This window comes from Theobroma cacao, chromosome 2 (genome assembly GCF_000208745.1).
Source record: "Theobroma cacao cultivar B97-61/B2 chromosome 2, Criollo_cocoa_genome_V2, whole genome shotgun sequence".
Classification (NCBI taxonomy): domain Eukaryota; kingdom Viridiplantae; phylum Streptophyta; class Magnoliopsida; order Malvales; family Malvaceae; genus Theobroma; species Theobroma cacao.
Genome location: NC_030851.1, coordinates 1,961,836 through 1,980,889, shown reverse-complemented (window position 1 = coordinate 1,980,889; position 19,054 = coordinate 1,961,836). Strand labels below are relative to the sequence as shown.

General features: G+C 34.2%; 3 protein-coding genes and 1 long non-coding RNA gene across 9 annotated transcripts; 3 read left to right on the top strand and 1 right to left on the bottom strand.

The window, feature by feature from the left end:
• Positions 271–2,656, bottom strand: LOC18607337 (transmembrane emp24 domain-containing protein p24delta3). The gene is made up of 4 exons (XM_007041440.2): positions 2,190–2,656; positions 1,300–1,512; positions 676–752; positions 271–578 (listed from the first exon to the last, which is right to left on the bottom strand). The coding sequence occupies exons 1-4, from the start codon at positions 2,421–2,423 to the stop codon at positions 434–436; spliced, it is 669 nt and encodes a 222-aa protein (XP_007041502.1). The 5' UTR covers positions 2,424–2,656; the 3' UTR covers positions 271–433.
• On the top strand, positions 4,360–5,143 carry LOC18607336. The gene has a single exon (XM_007041438.2). It carries the CDS (start codon positions 4,496–4,498, stop codon positions 4,937–4,939), a length of 444 nt encoding a protein of 147 aa, XP_007041500.2. The 5' UTR covers positions 4,360–4,495; the 3' UTR covers positions 4,940–5,143.
• Positions 6,908–11,643, top strand: LOC18607335 (uncharacterized protein At1g10890). 6 transcript variants are annotated; one of them, XM_018115964.1, is made up of 6 exons: positions 6,911–7,008; positions 7,298–7,405; positions 7,505–7,719; positions 8,671–8,889; positions 10,650–10,869; positions 11,258–11,643. In XM_018115964.1, the coding sequence occupies exons 3-6, from the start codon at positions 7,577–7,579 to the stop codon at positions 11,522–11,524; spliced, it is 849 nt and encodes a 282-aa protein (XP_017971453.1). In that variant the 5' UTR covers positions 6,911–7,008; positions 7,298–7,405; positions 7,505–7,576; the 3' UTR covers positions 11,525–11,643. The 6 variants fall into 6 exon arrangements, with proteins under 6 accessions (XP_007041498.1, XP_007041497.1, XP_017971453.1 ...); XM_007041433.2 differs by having other exon boundaries at positions 7,502–7,719; XM_007041436.2 differs by lacking the exon at positions 7,298–7,405 and having other exon boundaries at positions 6,908–7,008; positions 7,577–7,719.
• LOC18607334 lies at positions 16,796–18,757 on the top strand. Its single transcript, XR_001926351.1, has 2 exons — positions 16,796–18,280; positions 18,436–18,757. It is a non-coding gene; the product is annotated as an uncharacterized LOC18607334 (long non-coding RNA).

Here is a 19,054-nt window from a genome sequence, read left to right as displayed (position 1 = left end):
GCATGATTGAGAATAGAAAAATAAGAATAAGTACCTTGTTGCATTCATTCATTGGAGAGAAGCAAGAAAAATCCAACCAGAACACCTAAGCTTTTTGCTCCACTTTTCCATCAAAGAACATGCTGATTTATACATACATACATACAAACATATGTGCATATGTACGTACGTACCTAGAAACTGTTGCCATTGGCATGCAAATCGGATGGAAACCAATTCAAGAAAAATAAGGGTGGGTGTAACATGTGGTGTATGCACTGGTCCTGTCAGTTAATGATAGAAAAGGGAGACATTTCTCTTCATCATGGTAAATGTTAATACTCTTTTAAACTTTTAATGGTAAAAAAATTTCCTTCTGCAACATACATGAAGAAAAAAAATAACGAGAAAAGAAAACAAGTTTTTTTGAATTTCCTCATCTACTACTCACCGTTTAGATAAGCTTCTTCTTTTGGAAGAATCGCTTCAAGTACCATACTTGCAGACCCGAAGCAGTGATGCAGATACCCAAAGACATAATACTAAACCACGCAACTCTGCCATTTGTGGTCTCGCTCACAGTCCTCATTTCTGCTTCTCTGTTATCCAATAAGGATGAGAGATATGGAGGATGTTAGCTACTTGAAAGAAAGGCTCAAACTTTGAATGCACCTGAACCGAAACAGTAAGAATTACCTGCTTTTCAGATAGAGCAAGTTCTCATGAATGGCCTCCACTGCTCCTTCAAGTTTCCTCAGCTCGAGCTCAACACCCTATATGCAAATAAGTATGATGAAACACGCAAATGCATACAAAAAAGGAGCATATAGATATGGAAATATGAGAGAAAGTTTGATAGCAACATAAATATGGTAAACTCATCAGGAAGCTCAAACCAATTTGTTAAGTAGAAGTTGTCATACCAACAAAAGTTATAAAAAAATCACTAGGTCATTAAAAATTTCAACTTAGCAAAATAAAATTCCAAGCTTTGTATTTGCATAAAATCAATTCCTCAACCTCACCGTCACAAATTCCACATAGTTCTGTGAAATCAACAATTACTATATGAATTCCTTTTGAGTTTTGAACAAAAGTTGATTGGTATAATTTCTGGCATAGGAAAAATTGAAGTTCAGCAATAAAAAACTTCTACTGTGAATTTGATACTAGGACAAATAAAAATTCATTAAGGATGATCATCTCAAAAAACCATTTAGAACCAACAATTAGTCTGCAGTGGGAGCAGGAACACCCATGGTTTCCTTTCTAAATCCAGACATGATTTAAGACGAAACAAGGAACTTCAAAAATGCTCACCTCAATTTTTTCTTTTCTGGCAACTGATTCCCAATCTTTAGCTGCAATCCCGGTTTTCCAGTCAATGTTGACACTAACATCTCCACCTCCATGAGCATGGCCATCCAACCAGAAACATGCCAGGTAATTACCAGCCTCCTGAGTTGTGAATGCAAATTGACCATGCGTCACATTCTCCTTGTGATGAAGATTATTCCCATAGGGAGATGTCACCTATACAGTACACACTGCAAGTTAGAAATTTGCTGCAAGTAAATTACGCCTAAGGATGTAAAACTTTCCCTAGGTTAAGTCACTGGGTTTTGCAATTTCATTTCTATAGACCTAAAAATATATTGAAAAGACAAACTAATGGACAGTAACTGAACCTCTGCTCCAAAACATGTTTGAATATCTACAGGGTCAATGTGGAGATAAAGAAGATGATTCTAGATTCATCCTTAAATTTTCATTCTTCCAATATCCTACAGGATTATTTTTGAATAATGAACTTAGAGAGATCAACTCAACGGTTCCAAATAAATTCCATTGGATCCCATGAATTCAAATCTCTCTTTTTCCATAATTTGCTAATAATTCAGCTTATAGCTAAAATGGTCAATTTATTTCCCCTAAAACAAAATAATGCTACATCTACATAAAAAATAAGCTATTTTAAGCACAACAACCAACAAGCCTATTTCATTCCAAAACTATGAACGCGAAAGTCAAACCTTTCACCATTATTCCATTTATATCAACAAAAATAACAGCCAAAATTTAAAATTTTCATTAATTTTTACTCACTTCTCCAAATTTTACTTTTAGCCGTATTCATTACTTATTCATCCAAAATTTCTACTAATCTTGGCCTAACAGATCGAAAGGGGAAATTTCGGAAGAAGAATAACCTTGACGGAAATGGTAGGGGTGTGACCGTGATCCTCAGAAACCACAACATAGTCAGCCAAAACGACGACGTTGCTCTGGATTTCCTCTGAGACGCACTTGGTGCCGGAAGTGGGAAGATTCAACCATATGGCGTCACCCACCGGAGCATTACTCAAAAAAGCCAACAGCAACAATACCACGATTACCAAAGATGGAAACATCACCGCCCCTCGCACGTTAGAGTCCCCCTTCATCTCTCTCTCTCTCAACGAATTTCTTTGTTTCTTCCTTCCTTCCTTTGTTCTAAAACTTCGAGGTTTCGTAGGGGCTGAGATCAGAAAACGTTGACAGACGGGACTTTGACGAGAGAATTACTTTGGATTTGGATCTGTCTTCGACTCTCGAGCACCAAACCAAAGAGGCAACGGCCAACTCCGCCTTCCGTTTCTTCCTTTGCTTTCTTTATTGCTTCCTTTTTTATTTTATTTAAAAATAAATAATGATAAAAAATGCTTTGACCGGTGGCCAACATTAAATGGAGTATATTTTTTTCATGAAAACCACCATGTTTGTAATAAATTATTATAAACTACTATTATCCGTTTTAAAAAATAAAATATTTTTATCTTACTTTAAATTAAGTATGTAATATTTTTTAATATGAAAATAAATTTATAAAATAAAATAAATAAGAGCATTAAAAGTTTTGAAAAAGAGAATTGGTTTTAAGATATTTTAAAAAAAGGAAAAGAATATATCATATAATAAAATTTATAAATTAATACTTTAATAATGGTGAAATACTAATAATAAAAATGTTACTTTATTATGTAAAAAAACACTTGCAATAGTAATTTTTATATTGTTAATAAAAAAAGAAATGATTAATTGACTCAAATAAAAATTTATAGATTTGAAAATAAAATTATTTTGCTGAATATGAAGCTATAAAAAATTAAAAATTTTAAATGTCTTAAATTAATTCTTATTCAACTATTACCTGTAACATACTAACCATTTTATAATTTTTTGTATTTTTTTTGGGTTTGAATTCTAAATCAATAAATATTATTATGGTATTTTATTAATCTACAAGTACAGACAAGATCCCCGGTCCAAGCCCAACCCGCAAGCACACAGACTAACGGCTGGCTTCATTTTGGGCCTAGGCGTAGACAGAGTGTTAAACCTTATGGGTGGAGCCGAAAACCGGACCGTATCAGTCTCGGGCCGATGATAGGCCTAGTCATCTACCCAATTTATTTTGGTGTTACAAATAATTTTATTTTCGACTTAAATATCGTATCAAAACAAACCCTTAATTTTAACGAAAATTACAATTGTCATATCTTAATATAATCGTGACTTGATAATGTGATTATTTAATAACTTTTTTTCCACGTGATATATAATATCAGTTGTCATGTTAACTGCTACGTTATATTTACTTTTACGGCCGTTAATTTTTCGTTAAATGGAATTACAGAGGAGTAACTTGGTAAGAACCAACATAATGTACTTTTTCTAAAGAGCAATGGATTGTATGTTCAACGGCCAGTGAAGTAAGGTCCCCATCTAGCAATTTTTGTTTGATATCTAATATTCCTATGTGCTCTCGTGAGCTGTCAAACCTTTTATTTCCAAAACCCATTACATTATTGGTAGGCTAGCATCGAACAAACCCCACTTTGTTCATCCAAAGAATTCAAAAGAAGACAGCGGTGTTTGATGCTTCAACAATGTCAAATGGCCATGACCCCACTTTTCATTAAGTTCAAGATTCCCAATCCTTTTGATTGAGATAAGGAAAGCCATCCACATCTCCCCCCACCTTCTTCACAGTCCCAGAACCACACAAAATGGTACTGGTTTTGTTCTCCTTTGGTATTAAAGGCTAAAGGATTCATTAAATAAAAAAGGGTATTCCCAACGGTCCAATGGCTCCTTCTTTAGCCATCTAAAGCTAGGAAAATTTAAAATAATCAAGGATTGAATTAGGATAAGAATGGGATGATTAGAGAATAATATACTTTCTGTTCATTTTATATATTTTTAAAGTCTTCTTTTATTTTTCGATGAATCATTATTTTTTTAAAAAATTAACTTAATAAAATGTGTAACGTCTACACTTATAAAATTGTGAGTGTATTTTTTATTATAAGAACCTACTTTTATTCATTTTATCACTAGTGTTTAGTTGACATATAGGACCAAAGTAGCCATCCTTTAAATGATTCTCCACCCACTAACTTATTTTTCCATGTACTGCTACTAACATTATTCCCTAGCCAGATCTGTGCTTGAATTCACACCCAACATCAAAAACATGGAAGCCCTCCTCTCCCAATTCACCTTCCTTTCAGATCAAGCTTTACAAGACAAGAACTTTGATCCATCGACCATCGAAGACCTGATGAAGCTCTTTGAGATCGAATCTTACAAGGCATGGGCGGCTATGGAACTTGAACAAGAAGAAGAAGTGAAAGAAGCTGAAACAACCATGCAGCAAGCTGAGGATTATCTTGACTCTGTCATGGAAAGTGCAATGGATGAGTTCAGGCGCTTTGAGGAGGAAATGGAACGCAGGTCAAAGGCTGAACTGAACGGCCTGGAAGAGACTGCTGAGAGAGCTAGAAAAATGGGAAACTTGATGGAAAAAGGTGCAACTATTGCCTCCAAAAAGTATATTGAGGCGGCAGTGAATTCTGCTACTGCTTCCATGAAATCAGCTTGGAAGGGGCTTTCCTCTAACAAGGTTCATCCTTCATGAAAAGCAAAATTTCTTTTGTATTCATAATTGAAAGGGCCCTTTTGGGTTTCCTTTCATTGTTAATGTTTGTTATAGCTTGCATTACTGTTAAAAGTAGAAAGGTAAAGTAATTAAAAACCCCATGAACTGGGTTTCAAGAACATTGGCAAACCATGTTTCAGGAATAAGAGATTTGCCAAGATCAAGCAGGTAATTTTCCATTCATCTTTCTGTGTTTTTTTGACTTGAATGACACCATGAACTAGCCTAAACATCACAGATTTTTTCAATGACTTCAGCCGCAACTGTAAATTAATTTGTTCCTGTATCTTATTAGATTATCTTGGCCTGATATTCCTACCCAAATTCTTCAATTTCCATGGCATTCAATCTGATTTCTGAGTTCCCCTTTGCTTAATACCATGTACAGTTTCTTCAATAGGCACATTTTTCCAGGGAATGATTCTGTCAAAGGAGCAGTGTTAGTTAATTTCTGTGGTCATGGATGCTTATTTGCATAGTTTTCCACTGATATGCCTTTTCTGCCATGGTCAGTGTAAGACTCTCCCTCTGCAAGAGTTGAATATGAGCTGACATTTTACCCCTAGTGATAGAGCATATGATGCAGATAAAATCAAATTTTCAGTTGCATTTACAGGCAAAGGCAAGAAACCAGAATCATCCTACTCTTACCAGAAAGTCTAAATAAAGTAAAGATGATGATTCCCACAAAAAGGCAGAAACAGCAACCCTCCATCTCTCAACAAACTTAATACTAATAGCAAAGTCTGTCATGTGATCATGTCCATCCCATGTCTGATAAAATTTGAGCTCATTGAAGTAACAATCATCTCCACTTAAATTAAATCGAATAAATGTGGTTTCAACTTTTCCGACATGACATCTTGTAATTTCAATTTTTCCAATTAGTATGATGTGGTTATCTTTTTTTTTTTCTCTATTAGTATCTTGTGAATAATTTCTGTGAGATGTTAAGTTAATCTATTCGTTCGCATTTAAAGATTTTTTTTATAATTTTATTGGATAAAATTAACGTTATAATCTCTTGTGAAAATAAAATTATCTATAAGGTACTAATCTAGAAAAAAAAGATATTCATGGGGTTTTAATTGAAAAAAATATCATACGATCATGTGAAAAAAAATTAAAATTATAAAAGATATAAGTGAAATTTACCTAAATAAAATTGAGGAGAGCAAATAAGTTGAGTAACACTTTGATTATCTCAACTCTTTTGGGTGCTTTAATTTTCCTTGTAAGGGCACCATTGATAAAATTAAAACTTCCAAGGACTAATTTCATTGATATATTTGTTCAAGTTAGTCCTTCCCAAGTCCCATCCCTGATCCCTCCATCATAAACCTTGCTCATCAGTCTCAAATTCTTCTAATAATTTCAAAATTCTCTCTATTATTTATGTTTTATACACATTTGATATTGAAATTTGAGAATTTTTAATGAAATTGGTAAATACAATTTGAGAAATCGAATAAGAGGTAAAAAATTTTTTCAGAAAAAAAAAATTCATCACTTAAATGCACTTGAACCCACACTCCCAAAACTGAAAATTTTCTATTTTTTTAGATAATTAAATAAAAAATAAGATTTTTTTAGTATGCATATAATACTTTAAACACAACCTTAAGATTTGAATTATATTACTTACAATTATCTTGTGTTCGTTTGATTTACTCATAAATCTTAAATTATTTCCAAACAAATTCAAATAAATTTTTATTTTAAATTAAATAGATATTTATAATTAATAATTAATTAATTATAATTTATAAAAAAAAAATTTATATTAAAAATTTTCATTGTCAATATTTTTCAAGTCCATTTCCACGTTCACATTCCTCCACTAACATCTGTCCACGTCAACATCTGGACGTGTCCTAATTTCCAATTTATTTTATAAAAAAAAACTAAAATGAAAAATATAGCCAGTTGTTTCCTCGTCAACTAAAAGGCTATTTAAAGGCAGAACCTATTTCCCATTTGAAGTTAGATACAAAGAAGCCAAGGAATAAAAGAAATTGTTGATTTCATCAAATTCTACCAAATTTCTGGTACGAGCTTTTTGTTCCTTTAATTTGCTCTAATAAATAATAAAATCAATCGACGAATTGGCTGTCTATTTTTGACTTTCGATGCACGAATTTTGTGTAATTTCTCCAATTTAGGGTTTGGGTCTGATTAGGTTGTTGTTTTAGGGTTTTTTTTTTTCTATTGAGTTTCAATTTCATGCGAAGTTCGCCTTCTTCAGATCTTTTATATTCTCTCTAGCATGTGCGCATGCTTTAGGGTTAATTTTATTGGACTAAAATTAGCTGCTTTCGCTTCCTTTTGTTTGTTTAGCTTGAAAATTGGGGAAAATTTAAGTGAACGTGAAAGGAATCTCGAAGTAGCAAAAAACCTCATCTACTAAGCTAATAAATTTCTGATTGAGCGCTATTGGATTTTCAGGTCAATTTCATTGAGGATTAATCCAAGTTTGATTTTTTTTATTCATTCAAATAATTTGATGTATTGACTTAGGAAATAAATATTTTTATTTTGCAGCAGAAACGTTTGATGTATTTAGTGTGATTTGCACGAACGGATTATCTTATAGTTGAGGTGACTAACTGACAGCAGATGCCTCGAGACTTGTCAAGATCCCGATCTCGCTCGCCCTTCTATAGACGTAGACATTCGCCATCTCCTGTAGGGCATAGGTATGGAAGGAGGAGCAGAAGGGACAGAAGCCGGTCGCCATATTCATCTTATTCGTATAGCAGGTGATCCCGTTTATATTCATGCTATTTAGGTTCATTTTGTTGACATGCAAGAACTTGTAAGGAATATTGTAAGAAAGATTGGGAACTCTGGAATTTGTCTTGCGGATTGGGAATACAATTTCTTCCAGTTTATCTGTACGCAGCCTATACTTATTTGTATATATTTTTGGTGCTTCTTCGACTTTACTGGAAAGATTATGTAGTTTGCTTGGTCTTTACAATTATGATTCCGTTTTTAAAATCGGATCCTCGCCAAGAATCTGGCAAGGAGTGGCAATTAGATAAGTTGAAGGTGCTGGTGCAGTTGAGGATGTGGCGTTGGCATTTTCTAGACCAGTGCTTTCAGTTTCACTTTTATTACAGTTGAACCTTTTGGTTGTCTACATTTTGGTATGTGTGATTTTTCTGTTTAGAATGGCATCAATGCCATGACTTTGTTGAGCATCTTCATGATTATAGATTTATGTTTAATGGCCATCATTCTGAGTATGAAGTGTTGCTGAATTATTCCAATAAAGCTTGATGGTTGTATTGCTCGACTTCTTCTAAATTATCAACATCTCAGTGGGCACCTGACATGTGAGGAACTTTCCTTTTGCTTGGAAAAATGGAAATATGCCTAATACAAATACATTTGGAGCAAAATATAGAGAGTGAGATAGGATGCATGCTCTTTGTTAAACATTAAAGACACAGTTTCTTCCCATCACTTGAGATGGGAAGTGAGCAGGTGATGGGTGCCGATGGGTTCCTTTCGTTGCTCGATTCTGACATTATCTTCTTCGTGTCATAAATGATGGAGCTCAATGCTTATCTTAACAATGTTTGAGGTAAATGTATATGCTTTTTTATTTATTCTGCTAGATGGTGAGCTGTCTTCATACTTAGTTTGTGTAGCTAGTGATGCCCAAAGTCTATTGCTGTTACTCAATAATTTGTGTTGTTGTACAGAAGGAAGAGTCGTTCTATTAGTCCACGACGCCGCAAAAGTCGTTCTCCAATTGCAAGACATCATAAAAGTCGTTCTCCAACTCCAAAGCGTTTTAAGAGGCAAAGAAGTAGGAGTTCTTCATTGTCTCCTACTCATAAATCATCTAGCCCAAGTCTTGGGTTGATAGAGCGCAAAAATGCTAGTGAGAAATTGAAAAAACAAGAGGAAGAGAAGAAAAGGTAGATAAAATATTCTCATCTTTATGCAGGCTATTTTAATTTTTCTTTTACAGTTCTTTGAGATCTTCTTGAAGTGTTTCCAGTCTGCTTAAGTTTTGCTACACACGTTTGATTTACTGGAAGGTGATATACTACTGGATAGTTTTTGTCATAAAATTTGATATTTGGTTTACTGGGATGATGTAATACAACTCATATGGGAAATTGGGAAGATAGAAAGCGAGGATCTCAAGTGGGTTGTCAGGTCTTGCAATAATCAAAACTCATCTTCAGGCCTTCAATGTTAGTCTTGACGGGCAAAGAGCATTTGTTGCATGTACACCAACCACTTTTGCCTTTTCCTTACCTCCATTACTACTTAGTTATATGGCATTTTACCTAGAGTAGTTGATAAGCTTCTTATACAGCACATGCAATCATGCATCCACATAGAAAAGTACTAAGAAAAAGACCAGAGAGAGATTATTTATGTGCTTACCATTGTGGTCTTGGTGAACACAAAAGGAAAAATGTCTGCACTGTCATGCTTCTTAACTTTGTTGCTTTTGTTATCTGCAGTGGTTGCCATTTAATGTTTTGAGTTGAACCATTATTATTGAGTTATGGAATTGAATTGAAACTGAGCTGTAGCTTTGGTGGCAAGGCAGGGGAGTCATGCCTAGTCATGTTAGGTTTAAGTCCTGATTTTATTTTAATGTCTTACTGGAAAATAATTGCATTAAAATTTGCCTAGAATGGGTATTTAAAGTGATATGCCTAGCCCATTTTTTATGAAAAATGTTTTGTAATACTTAGAACTTATTGTCTTATTATGTCATTCACTTTCAAATCAATTAGTTGAACCTGCAGGTGTAAAATCTCATTTTCTGTTTGTCCTTGACTATTTATGTTCATGTGCTGTTCTTATGTTCACATGGAAATTGGGTTTTCATGTGTTTGGGCCACCCATTTCAGTCATAACTGTTATCAATTTCATACAGTTTTACTTAAATATCAGCAATAAGCGTTAACATACATTTTTAATTGAAAGGATTCTGATGGTATGAATGTATAATGAATCAATTAGTGGCTGGGATTAAGAGTTTAATTGATCATTTAAGACCTTTTTTGGAAACAATTGATAATTGATTATTGAAGACCTTAATGTAATTTATTTGCTTTCAGTGAATTATTATCATAGAACAATAAGCGTTATTATTTAGTTGTTACCCTTGTTATTCCTTTCAGTGCCTTGGTGCCTTTATTCACCACTTATAAAATTATGATGATATCTATAAAAAGATGTAAACTTTTTTGTCGAAAATGTATTTTGGTGCAAGGTTTGAAGTATTATGGTGATTAATAAAATTGCGGCAAGGTACTTGACATTCTTCTCCACAGGATTTTCTGAAGGAAGTTACTGCTATAATTCAACTTGTTATATTTGATGATCTGATTGGATGCACGTTTATCTACTGTTCACCAGTTTTGAAACTCTTTGTTTGGATCAGGTTCGATTAGAGGTATGCCTTAAAAGCATAGCATATTTTAGTGCCTTTGTCGTCATGAAGGTTAGTTTGCCCATTTATTATAGTTACATAGTGAATCCAGAAAGATGGTGATAGAAAGAAAAGAAAAAAGGAAAAAGGAACGTGGCTTGTCAGCTGCTTTTTATGTAGTGTTGTCTGGATGGAAAGACCTCTATAATGAAAGGTTGCAGCATTTTTCCCCAAATGCATTGGTGTCATTTTCCTGCTTGACATTTTCTTTTCTTTTCCCAGGCGTCAACAGGAAGCCGAATTGAAATTGATAGAAGAAGAGACCGCAAAGAGAGTGGAAGAAGCAATTCAGAAAAAAGTGGAAGAGAGCTTGAATTCTGAGGAACTCAAGCAGGAAATTCGGAGGCGATTAGAGGAGGGAAGGAGAAGACTTAATGATGAAGTTGCAGCTCAACTTGAAAAAGAAAAGGAAGGTGCTCTTCTTGAGGCTAGGCGAAAAGAGGTAAATATCAAAGACAACAGTCCTGTGAAATGCTTGTCTCTTGTTGTTTGATTCAGTTATTCTTTCGTATGCAACATGGAATTGTTGACACATTGAATTGTCTGAAAGGCAAAAACTGTGACAGATGGGATGAATCATTTGTATAAAAGAATAACCTGGTCTTCAATTTGTCCTTTCTGTCCCTAATGCCCTTTGTTGAAGTTTTCTGGTCAAGAAACCTTCTGTTTATTGATGAAAACCATAGCATCTTGGTTATTAGCAGAAACTGTGGGTCTTAATCCAATGTCTTCCCACAGCTCACACACGTGGCCATGACTTAATGATTTAGCCATTATTCTGTTTGTTTATTCCCGTTTTGTAATCAACCGTGACTAATTTTGGATTACAGGAGCAAGCTCGAAAAGAGAAAGAAGAGCTGGAAAAGATGCTTGAAGAGAACCGAAAGAGGGTGGAAGAAGCTCAGAGAAGGGAAGCAGTGGAACAGCAGCAGAGAGAGGAGGAACGTTATCGGGAATTAGAGGAGCTTCAAAGACAAAAGGAAGTGGCCATGAAGAGGAAGAAGCAGCAGGAGGAGGAAGAACGTTTAAATCAGATGAAATTATTAGGAAAGAACAAATTAAGACCGAAGTTGTCCTTTGCACTTGGCTCAAAATGATTTGCTCGGGAGAAGTTGATCTTAAGCTGTTCAAATACATATGTGCTGAACTTGCATTTGTAATTTGAGGATGTACCATATTTTCAATTTTTCAATGCAGTTTTGAAGTTGAATCCTAATCCTCTTGCTTTACCTTTCTTCGAACTTGTAAAAGAAAGCTCGGCGATTGGGTTGCAATCTGCAAATGGGCTACTGCCTGACCTGAGTATAAAGCTCTTGACTGGTTAACTTAAAAAGAATCCAAGCGCTGGCCCATTGAATCTCGGTTCATGGGTGAATACAATATTTAATTCAATGATTAGAATATAATTTCTTCAAAAGTAGGATTTCAATCAATGATTACTTTGAACCGAGGTTGATTGTAAATCCAAGAATTTATAAATAAAAATTTTTCTTCATTTAATGAATATGTTTTTTGAATTAAAAATGTGAATTCGTTACATAAAGTACTTTTTTCCACTGATAGTGCCAAATGAGCTTCTGCTAGTGTTCCAAGTCTGGGGATTGAACATCTTAAAGCTACAATATACATGCCCAAAAAGAGTAACAGTGGAGTGAGTTGAATTCAAGGTCTGAAATGAAAGTATCATTGTCTTGTTTTTTCTTGGCATTTGTCTTTTACCATCAGATTCATTGAAACTACAACAACTGCACAAAAGGGCATGGGAGTCTCAACCTCGGAGTCGGAGCAGACAAATGAATGGCCCAATTCCCATGAGTCAATGGCGCCTTTAAGGCCTAAACTTCGACCTAAGAAACACCCCTAACCTAGGTCACGAAGCAATCAATTTTCTGTTAGCAGTGACACCAAGCCCTTGATCAACATACAGATAATTTAAGATATCATTTATTATATTCTGCTTCTTATTTAGCTTTACATTTATTTGATGAAATTAACTGTGCAACTTCTTATGAAAGTAGAATTTATTCACAAAATATTAATTGGCTAAAAAAAAGAAATAACAGAATATATACGGAAAAACAATAAAAATCACAAGAAATATACATATAATTCATCAATTTTTTTACTTTTTATTTTTTATTTTTTGCTTATATCCCATAAAAGTTAAGAAGGAAAAGGAAATTGTGACAGAAAGATTGTAGCATCATGAAAAAGTTACAAATATGCCTTAAGGGATATATCAAATTGGAAAAGATTGGTGGAAGGGTTGGTGGGAAAGAACACAAGCACAGTAAAAAGGCCAAAAAAAAAAACAACTTCTAGATTCAAAATTTTTATTTTTGGGAATAAAGAATGTTGAAATAGATTGGAATTCATTAAATGAGTAGGACCCAAACTGTAAATAGACACTGACATGGAAATAGAATGACTGGAATTACTCAAAGAGAAAAGAAGCGGGAAATATGCAAAATGCCTGTAACTCCTCATTCATCAACATTCCATGCGAATTGAATTCCCCCCCCCCCCACCTTCCCTTCCCCTCCCCTGCCCGAGTCAACTCAGCGATTCAAAACACAAAAAACACACACACACACACACACACACAAAGAGACACATAAGGGCACTCGTCTGACCAGCTGGTGACACTGTCAAATCTGACTGACACCATCATTTTTTTTTTCTTCTTCTCTCACATCTATCATCATTAACGCATAATTGCCCACCCAAGGGCTGGAGGGGGTGGGGCCCGCGAAGGTGGGGGAAGAGAGACAGCGAATGTTGGAACACCACGTGTCCGAGATGGTCAGCTTCTCAGGACACCAACGTGGTCTTGTCTCCTCCTCGGCGATGGGGCCCACAGGAGAAAATTAAAAAAAAGGGAAAATGGAAAAAGAACAGTGACCGTACGTGGGGGCATTTAATACAAGCACGTGGAAGGGGGGGGTTAGGGGTCTTTTCCAACCCCCCCCTCTCAGCGTACGATGTGGGCGCATCCCGGCCGTCCATCTCCTTTGATGAACACTTCCCGCTTTCCCACACGAATGACAAAGCTCTTTTTGACTTGTGTTTTCTTCGAGTTGGGGCTTTCATCTCATTAATTTCTACCCATTCCTTTTCCACGCGCTCTCTCCACCCTATTTTCAGCAAAATTATTTAATTTTATATTTAAAATAAAATTTTTTATCTCATTTTCTCAACTAAAAACTCTAACTTTTAATCTTAAATCCTAGTAATAAAAATAAATAACAAGAACCATGTTAATATAAGAAATTTACTAAATACATAGTAAAAAAATTCTGAAAGGACTTGAAGATTTTCGGCCTTTTATTTGTGTATTGAAAATTCTAATTTATGAACATTATTATTTTTAATATTTATTAAATGATTATATTTTTTGTTGAAGGGGTAAATAATAAATTGGACTATATAATTTACATGTCAAAACAGAAAAAGATAATAAATAATTGTTGATACACGCGCCGTGGAGAGAGAGCATGAGGAGGGAGAGAAAGGAAATAGTTTGAAGCGTCGACGTCGCCGATTAATTTCGGTTCCTCGTTACTCGGGCTATTTGTTTCCCCCCTCTTCCACTGCTCACGCCGACACCAGACCCATTACTTGTAACGGGCAAAACCTTACTCACGTTACATATTCTTTTCTTTCTATTTTCTTTCTTTATTATCTTAAATAAAATCTTCATATAAATGTTATTTACTTTGTCTTACAAATGGATGTTCATGGTCAGTGGTCATACACAAACACTAAAAAAAAAAAATCCAGATGAAATTAATTCTGTTAGAAAAATACCCTTTTTTGACAAAGTTTCGATAAAATGTCAACGAAGAATTTAGTCGAAAATAGTCTTTTAATTGTAGTGAAATTTCAATTAGTAGGAAAAGGGTTTTCATTGAAGAAATTCAATTTTACAAAAAGAAAAAATAATGAAAGTAGTAAAAGAAAGTCAAGAAGAAAAGGGTTTTGGCAACTTTGAGGAGCCAACCAACCGTAAACAGAAGAAATGAATGTGGAGATAGAAAAAGTCATGAACTCCCTGAGACTAATAAAAAAGTACTTGTTGTTTGATTGTTTCTTCTTTTTGAAAGTCCAATAATAAGGTAATGATGAAAGAATGGGAAAAATAAATATGCATCCGTGCTTCTCTTTCAAAACCCTATGCCATATCACTCATCAATGATAGCATTAGGGTTCTTAGTTCTATCATCAAAGTTGCAACTTTTATATTAAAATAGAATCTTTTTCTTGTCTTTCGAATAATTTAATTGACGATTTTGTTTGTTTTTTCTACTAACGAAGTTGAAATTGACATCTTGAAATTTATCGATCTTATAACCGATATTTTTCTCAATAACTTTTGTTGAGTGTTTGGTTTTCAACACTGTAAATAAATATTAAATTATCGAATTCAAATTGAAACTTTTTTTTTGAATTAAATTTTATTATTTTTTGAATATATAACCCAACATCAAAACCCGGTTTCCTATGTTGGAAAACAGAGGGGAGTTGTCCCCACAAAATCAAACTGTAACATGCATCATAAAGGCAAACATAATGGACAAATGCATTCCCACAAAGATGTTCCAGTCAAAAGTTTTGGTTGCATAAACAAGTCATACCATCCCACACAAATGTTGTCCCCACACCACCTAGTGATCATCATCCACATACCTAATCATGATTTAAAGCCATAACCAACTCTCTTTTCATTTTAGAAAAAACAATATATTTTTTAATTCAATATTAAAGAACCCACAGACTTATTTCAACCACAAATTAAGGAAAAAAGAAAAAAAAATCGTCATACTTCTTTGCAAGTATATTTACAGCTTCAATTGAAATCTTAATTAGTTAATTCTTATATCATAAATTTTATATCAATAAGAGATTTTTAACTTATAAAAATGAATATTTATTAGGTTGGAATCATTTACTGAGATTCATTATTAGTCTATTGGGGCGTTTGTTAGAGAAAGTAATTGGTGGAATGGGCAGCATGCAATTGATAGGGAGAATAATTGAGTGGCAGGAGTTGGTAATGGTAGAGGGTGAGGTGGTAAAACAGGGAAAAAACACGTTCCTTTTTTAACTTTTAAGCCTGTACCATGCTTACGGTTTAAGTTAACTTTCCCCAAACGTTTTCAGTGAGAAAAGAAAAGCATAATTACGGAAAATTGTTTCTTTTTTCTGTTCTCTCTGTGTGATTGTTCTCAACAACAAAAGGCCATAGCTCCAAGGCGCGTGACCTAAAATTAATACAAGTTTTTTTTTTTTAATATATGCAGTGTTTGGATAAATTTTAAGGTAATCTTATTTCTCTTTGTTTGATGCATTCTCTTTGTTGTTGCTTCGACAGGATCTAAATTAGGTCAGTTGTCTTAATGTCGGATACCCAAACAGGTCTTTGTTTAGGCCAAAATAGGAATTTGGTTATTGGGTTTTTCAAATAATAAATTGTTAATTTTTCATTGCAAATTAATTCTTTGACATTTATATAAGATTGGGTTTTGCATTTTATTGGGTGGGATGATTTTTGACTTTTTTTTTAATGACAGAAAATATAAATATTTTATCTTCTTTCTTACGTTTAAAGTTAAAGTAATTTGGGATTTTACTTCAATGGATTGAAGTAAAGGAATAAATGGTACACAAAATCATGAAAAATCAAGGTTAGAGTAAGTTGGGACTTGGGATTTTACTTATATCGATTGAAGTAAAAAAAATTATATATATACATATATATATATAATTATGAAAAATTAAAGATAGAGTAATTCAGGATTTTGTTTATATCAATTAAAGTAAAAGAGAAAACAGTATATATATAAAATCATGAAAAACTAAGATTAGAGTAATTTCGGATTATATTTGTATCGATCAACTTAAAAGAGAAAATGGTATATAATTCATGAGAAATCAGTAAAATTTGAACATTTTTGTAATATTGAAGATCGATTTTAACTTTCAAAACTAATCATCATCATGTGATACTCTTACATTGGAAAGAGCAGTGTGCAATGTTTTTAAGAATCTCAATTCTCCGAACAGCCTGTGACAAAACATAAAACTATTGATTTGTTTTGTTTGTTTCTGTTCGTAACTTGAAGATCCTAATCAAAAGTTTGGGTTTTTATTACTCTGGTCACAAGCTTGATCACCATCGATCTCTTCCCCCGTCCCACCACCACCACCACTACTACTACTACTCTCAAATTCCAAAGAGAAAACGTTCAATAATTAATGAGAGCGTGGGGATACGCGCTATATGCAAAGTGTGAGCTTATTTTACAACTGTTTGTGAGATGTCATCAAGGGAAGAGAGATGCTAACCCTTTTCTCTCTATAAATCCTAGTAGGCTAGGGTTTTCTCAAGGTGGAAAAGAAAAATGGGGGCCTTGGGATTTCTTTTTTTTTCAGTGTAGGAAAGGGTAATGTTTCCTCCTAATACTTCCCTTGCCTTCCTGTCTCAAATTTTCTAAGTCTTGTAGGGTTTCTGTGTAAGTGATGGAAGTGGTTTTGTCTTTGAGAGGAATGTTGGCTGGCTCGATGCGGGGGGCTTTGAGAGTGATCAAAGTGAAAGGTATCGGACCAGGCTTCATTCCCCTCAAACATTTTCATTTTTTGCGGCTCTACTTCTTAGGCTTTTTGATCAGAGAGACTGAACAATTATTATTGGTTACAAAGGAGAAACGGTTGATGGGAATGTTGTTTGGCTCGAGGTCATCTAGGTTGATCTTTATTTCCATGAAATTTTCTTGGATTAATTTCATTTTTTTTTTCCGGGAAAGTTTCTGCAATACATATAGCCCTATATGATCTCGGACCAGGCTTCATTCCCGTCAACCAAAACAACTTCCTCTCTCTGGTTCTGTCCAGGTTCATCAGATGTTGTATCCAGGCCATGTTTCTGGTCAAATGGTAATATCAATTTCTCTCTCTCTCTCTTGATTGAGTCTATGAGTTTCTCTTCTTCTTGTCTCTCTTTCTCTCTAAGCTTCAGGTTTCTTGCATGGAATCCTTTTGACCCACTTGTCAAAAATGCTAACAAACGAAAGATCAGAAAGATGCCATTGACTTCTTTTTTTGCTGCAGCAGCCCTCCCTTTTTTGTGTGTTGACCAACATCTGTTTTCATTTTTTCCATGGTAGATTCTCTCTCTCTTTCCAGGCACAACAACACACACTCAAACCCACGGTCTTACACTAATGATTTCTCTTTCCCAATTAAGACTAGTTTTCTTTCTTTTAAGAGTGTTTTGTTCTTTCTTTTTCATGTTCTTCCAAGGGATCAGAGCAATAGTTTGTACTAGGAGACAAAGGTAGCTAAAAGGTGGAACTGTACTCACTTCAAGGAAAATACAACCTTTCAGAGGCGGTTTTGAGGCATCTAGGAATTAGTTTTAGAACAACATCCATGTGTCCAAAAACTTCACCCTCTCACATGTTTATGTATGCATGCATGTATTTGTATGTATGCTATACTACATGTTTATATCCATGTACTATGTGCATATGCATGCCATATGTGTATATCTGGTGACTTTGCATTGAACTCATGAAAGTGATGAGGTCTTCCCCATGTGAAGTGTGATATTGGGTGTGGAATTTTATAGGTTTTATATACATTGGATGATAAGAAATTAAAAATGTTTTTTTTAAAAGTATAATAATATTTTTGTTGAGGAAAGATTTACAAAAGACTTACCCTTCAGTAGTGGTGCAGAACAGTACAAGAAGAGACATAAAATCCCATTCTTCACTTGACCTGTGTATGTAGAACTGAGACAAATCCAATCCGGTTGCAGTGGGATCAATCTTTTGTAAATGTTAATTAATGAGGTATACATTCACTTCTTCTTTATCTGAGAATTTTCAAATAACCCTTCAATCTTCTTCCTTTGGGCCTGTTTCTCCACCATAGAATGTAACTGCCGGTTGTGAACTGAGCAGGAAAATATGTAACTGATGAATTTTGTTTTAATTCATTTGTATAGGAATGATTGAAGGCATTCAAGAAACTAAAAGTTGGTGGAGATCTTAATCATATGCATACTTTGGATACTTACCTGTACTTTAGGCATGCACTCAGAAAAAGCTAACTCTTTGACAGACGGACTTGTTAAAGCTAGAATCGACCGCAATAAACACTATTTTCGTGTCATTTTATGGAGGATTTAGCCCTTTTTTTCTTCTCGCCATTGTTATTAACTCATGAATGTGTTACTGTAAACACAGATTCTGTCTCAACCTAACTTTGGTTAGGTCTTTACTTTCGATGATCAATAATATGAAGATAAAAGGAATCTCTTTTAGCAACCTTATTGTCATGTTGTCACTTTAAAAGAAAATAAAATATTGCTTGTAAGAGATATATAGCAACATGAGATCAAATAAATATATAAATTCCGGCTTGAGGCTTTGGAAAAATTTGAGGTGGGAAGATTTTCAACATTATCCTATTGGCATTATTCATGTATAAAAAGAAGAGAGGAGAATATATATATATATATATAAATTCAAGTTGCTAATTTATTTCTTCAAAAAATTTTAGTTAATTTTGGAGTAGGATAAGTACAAATGCCAATTTCCAAAAGTTTGAGCCAACATTGGGGC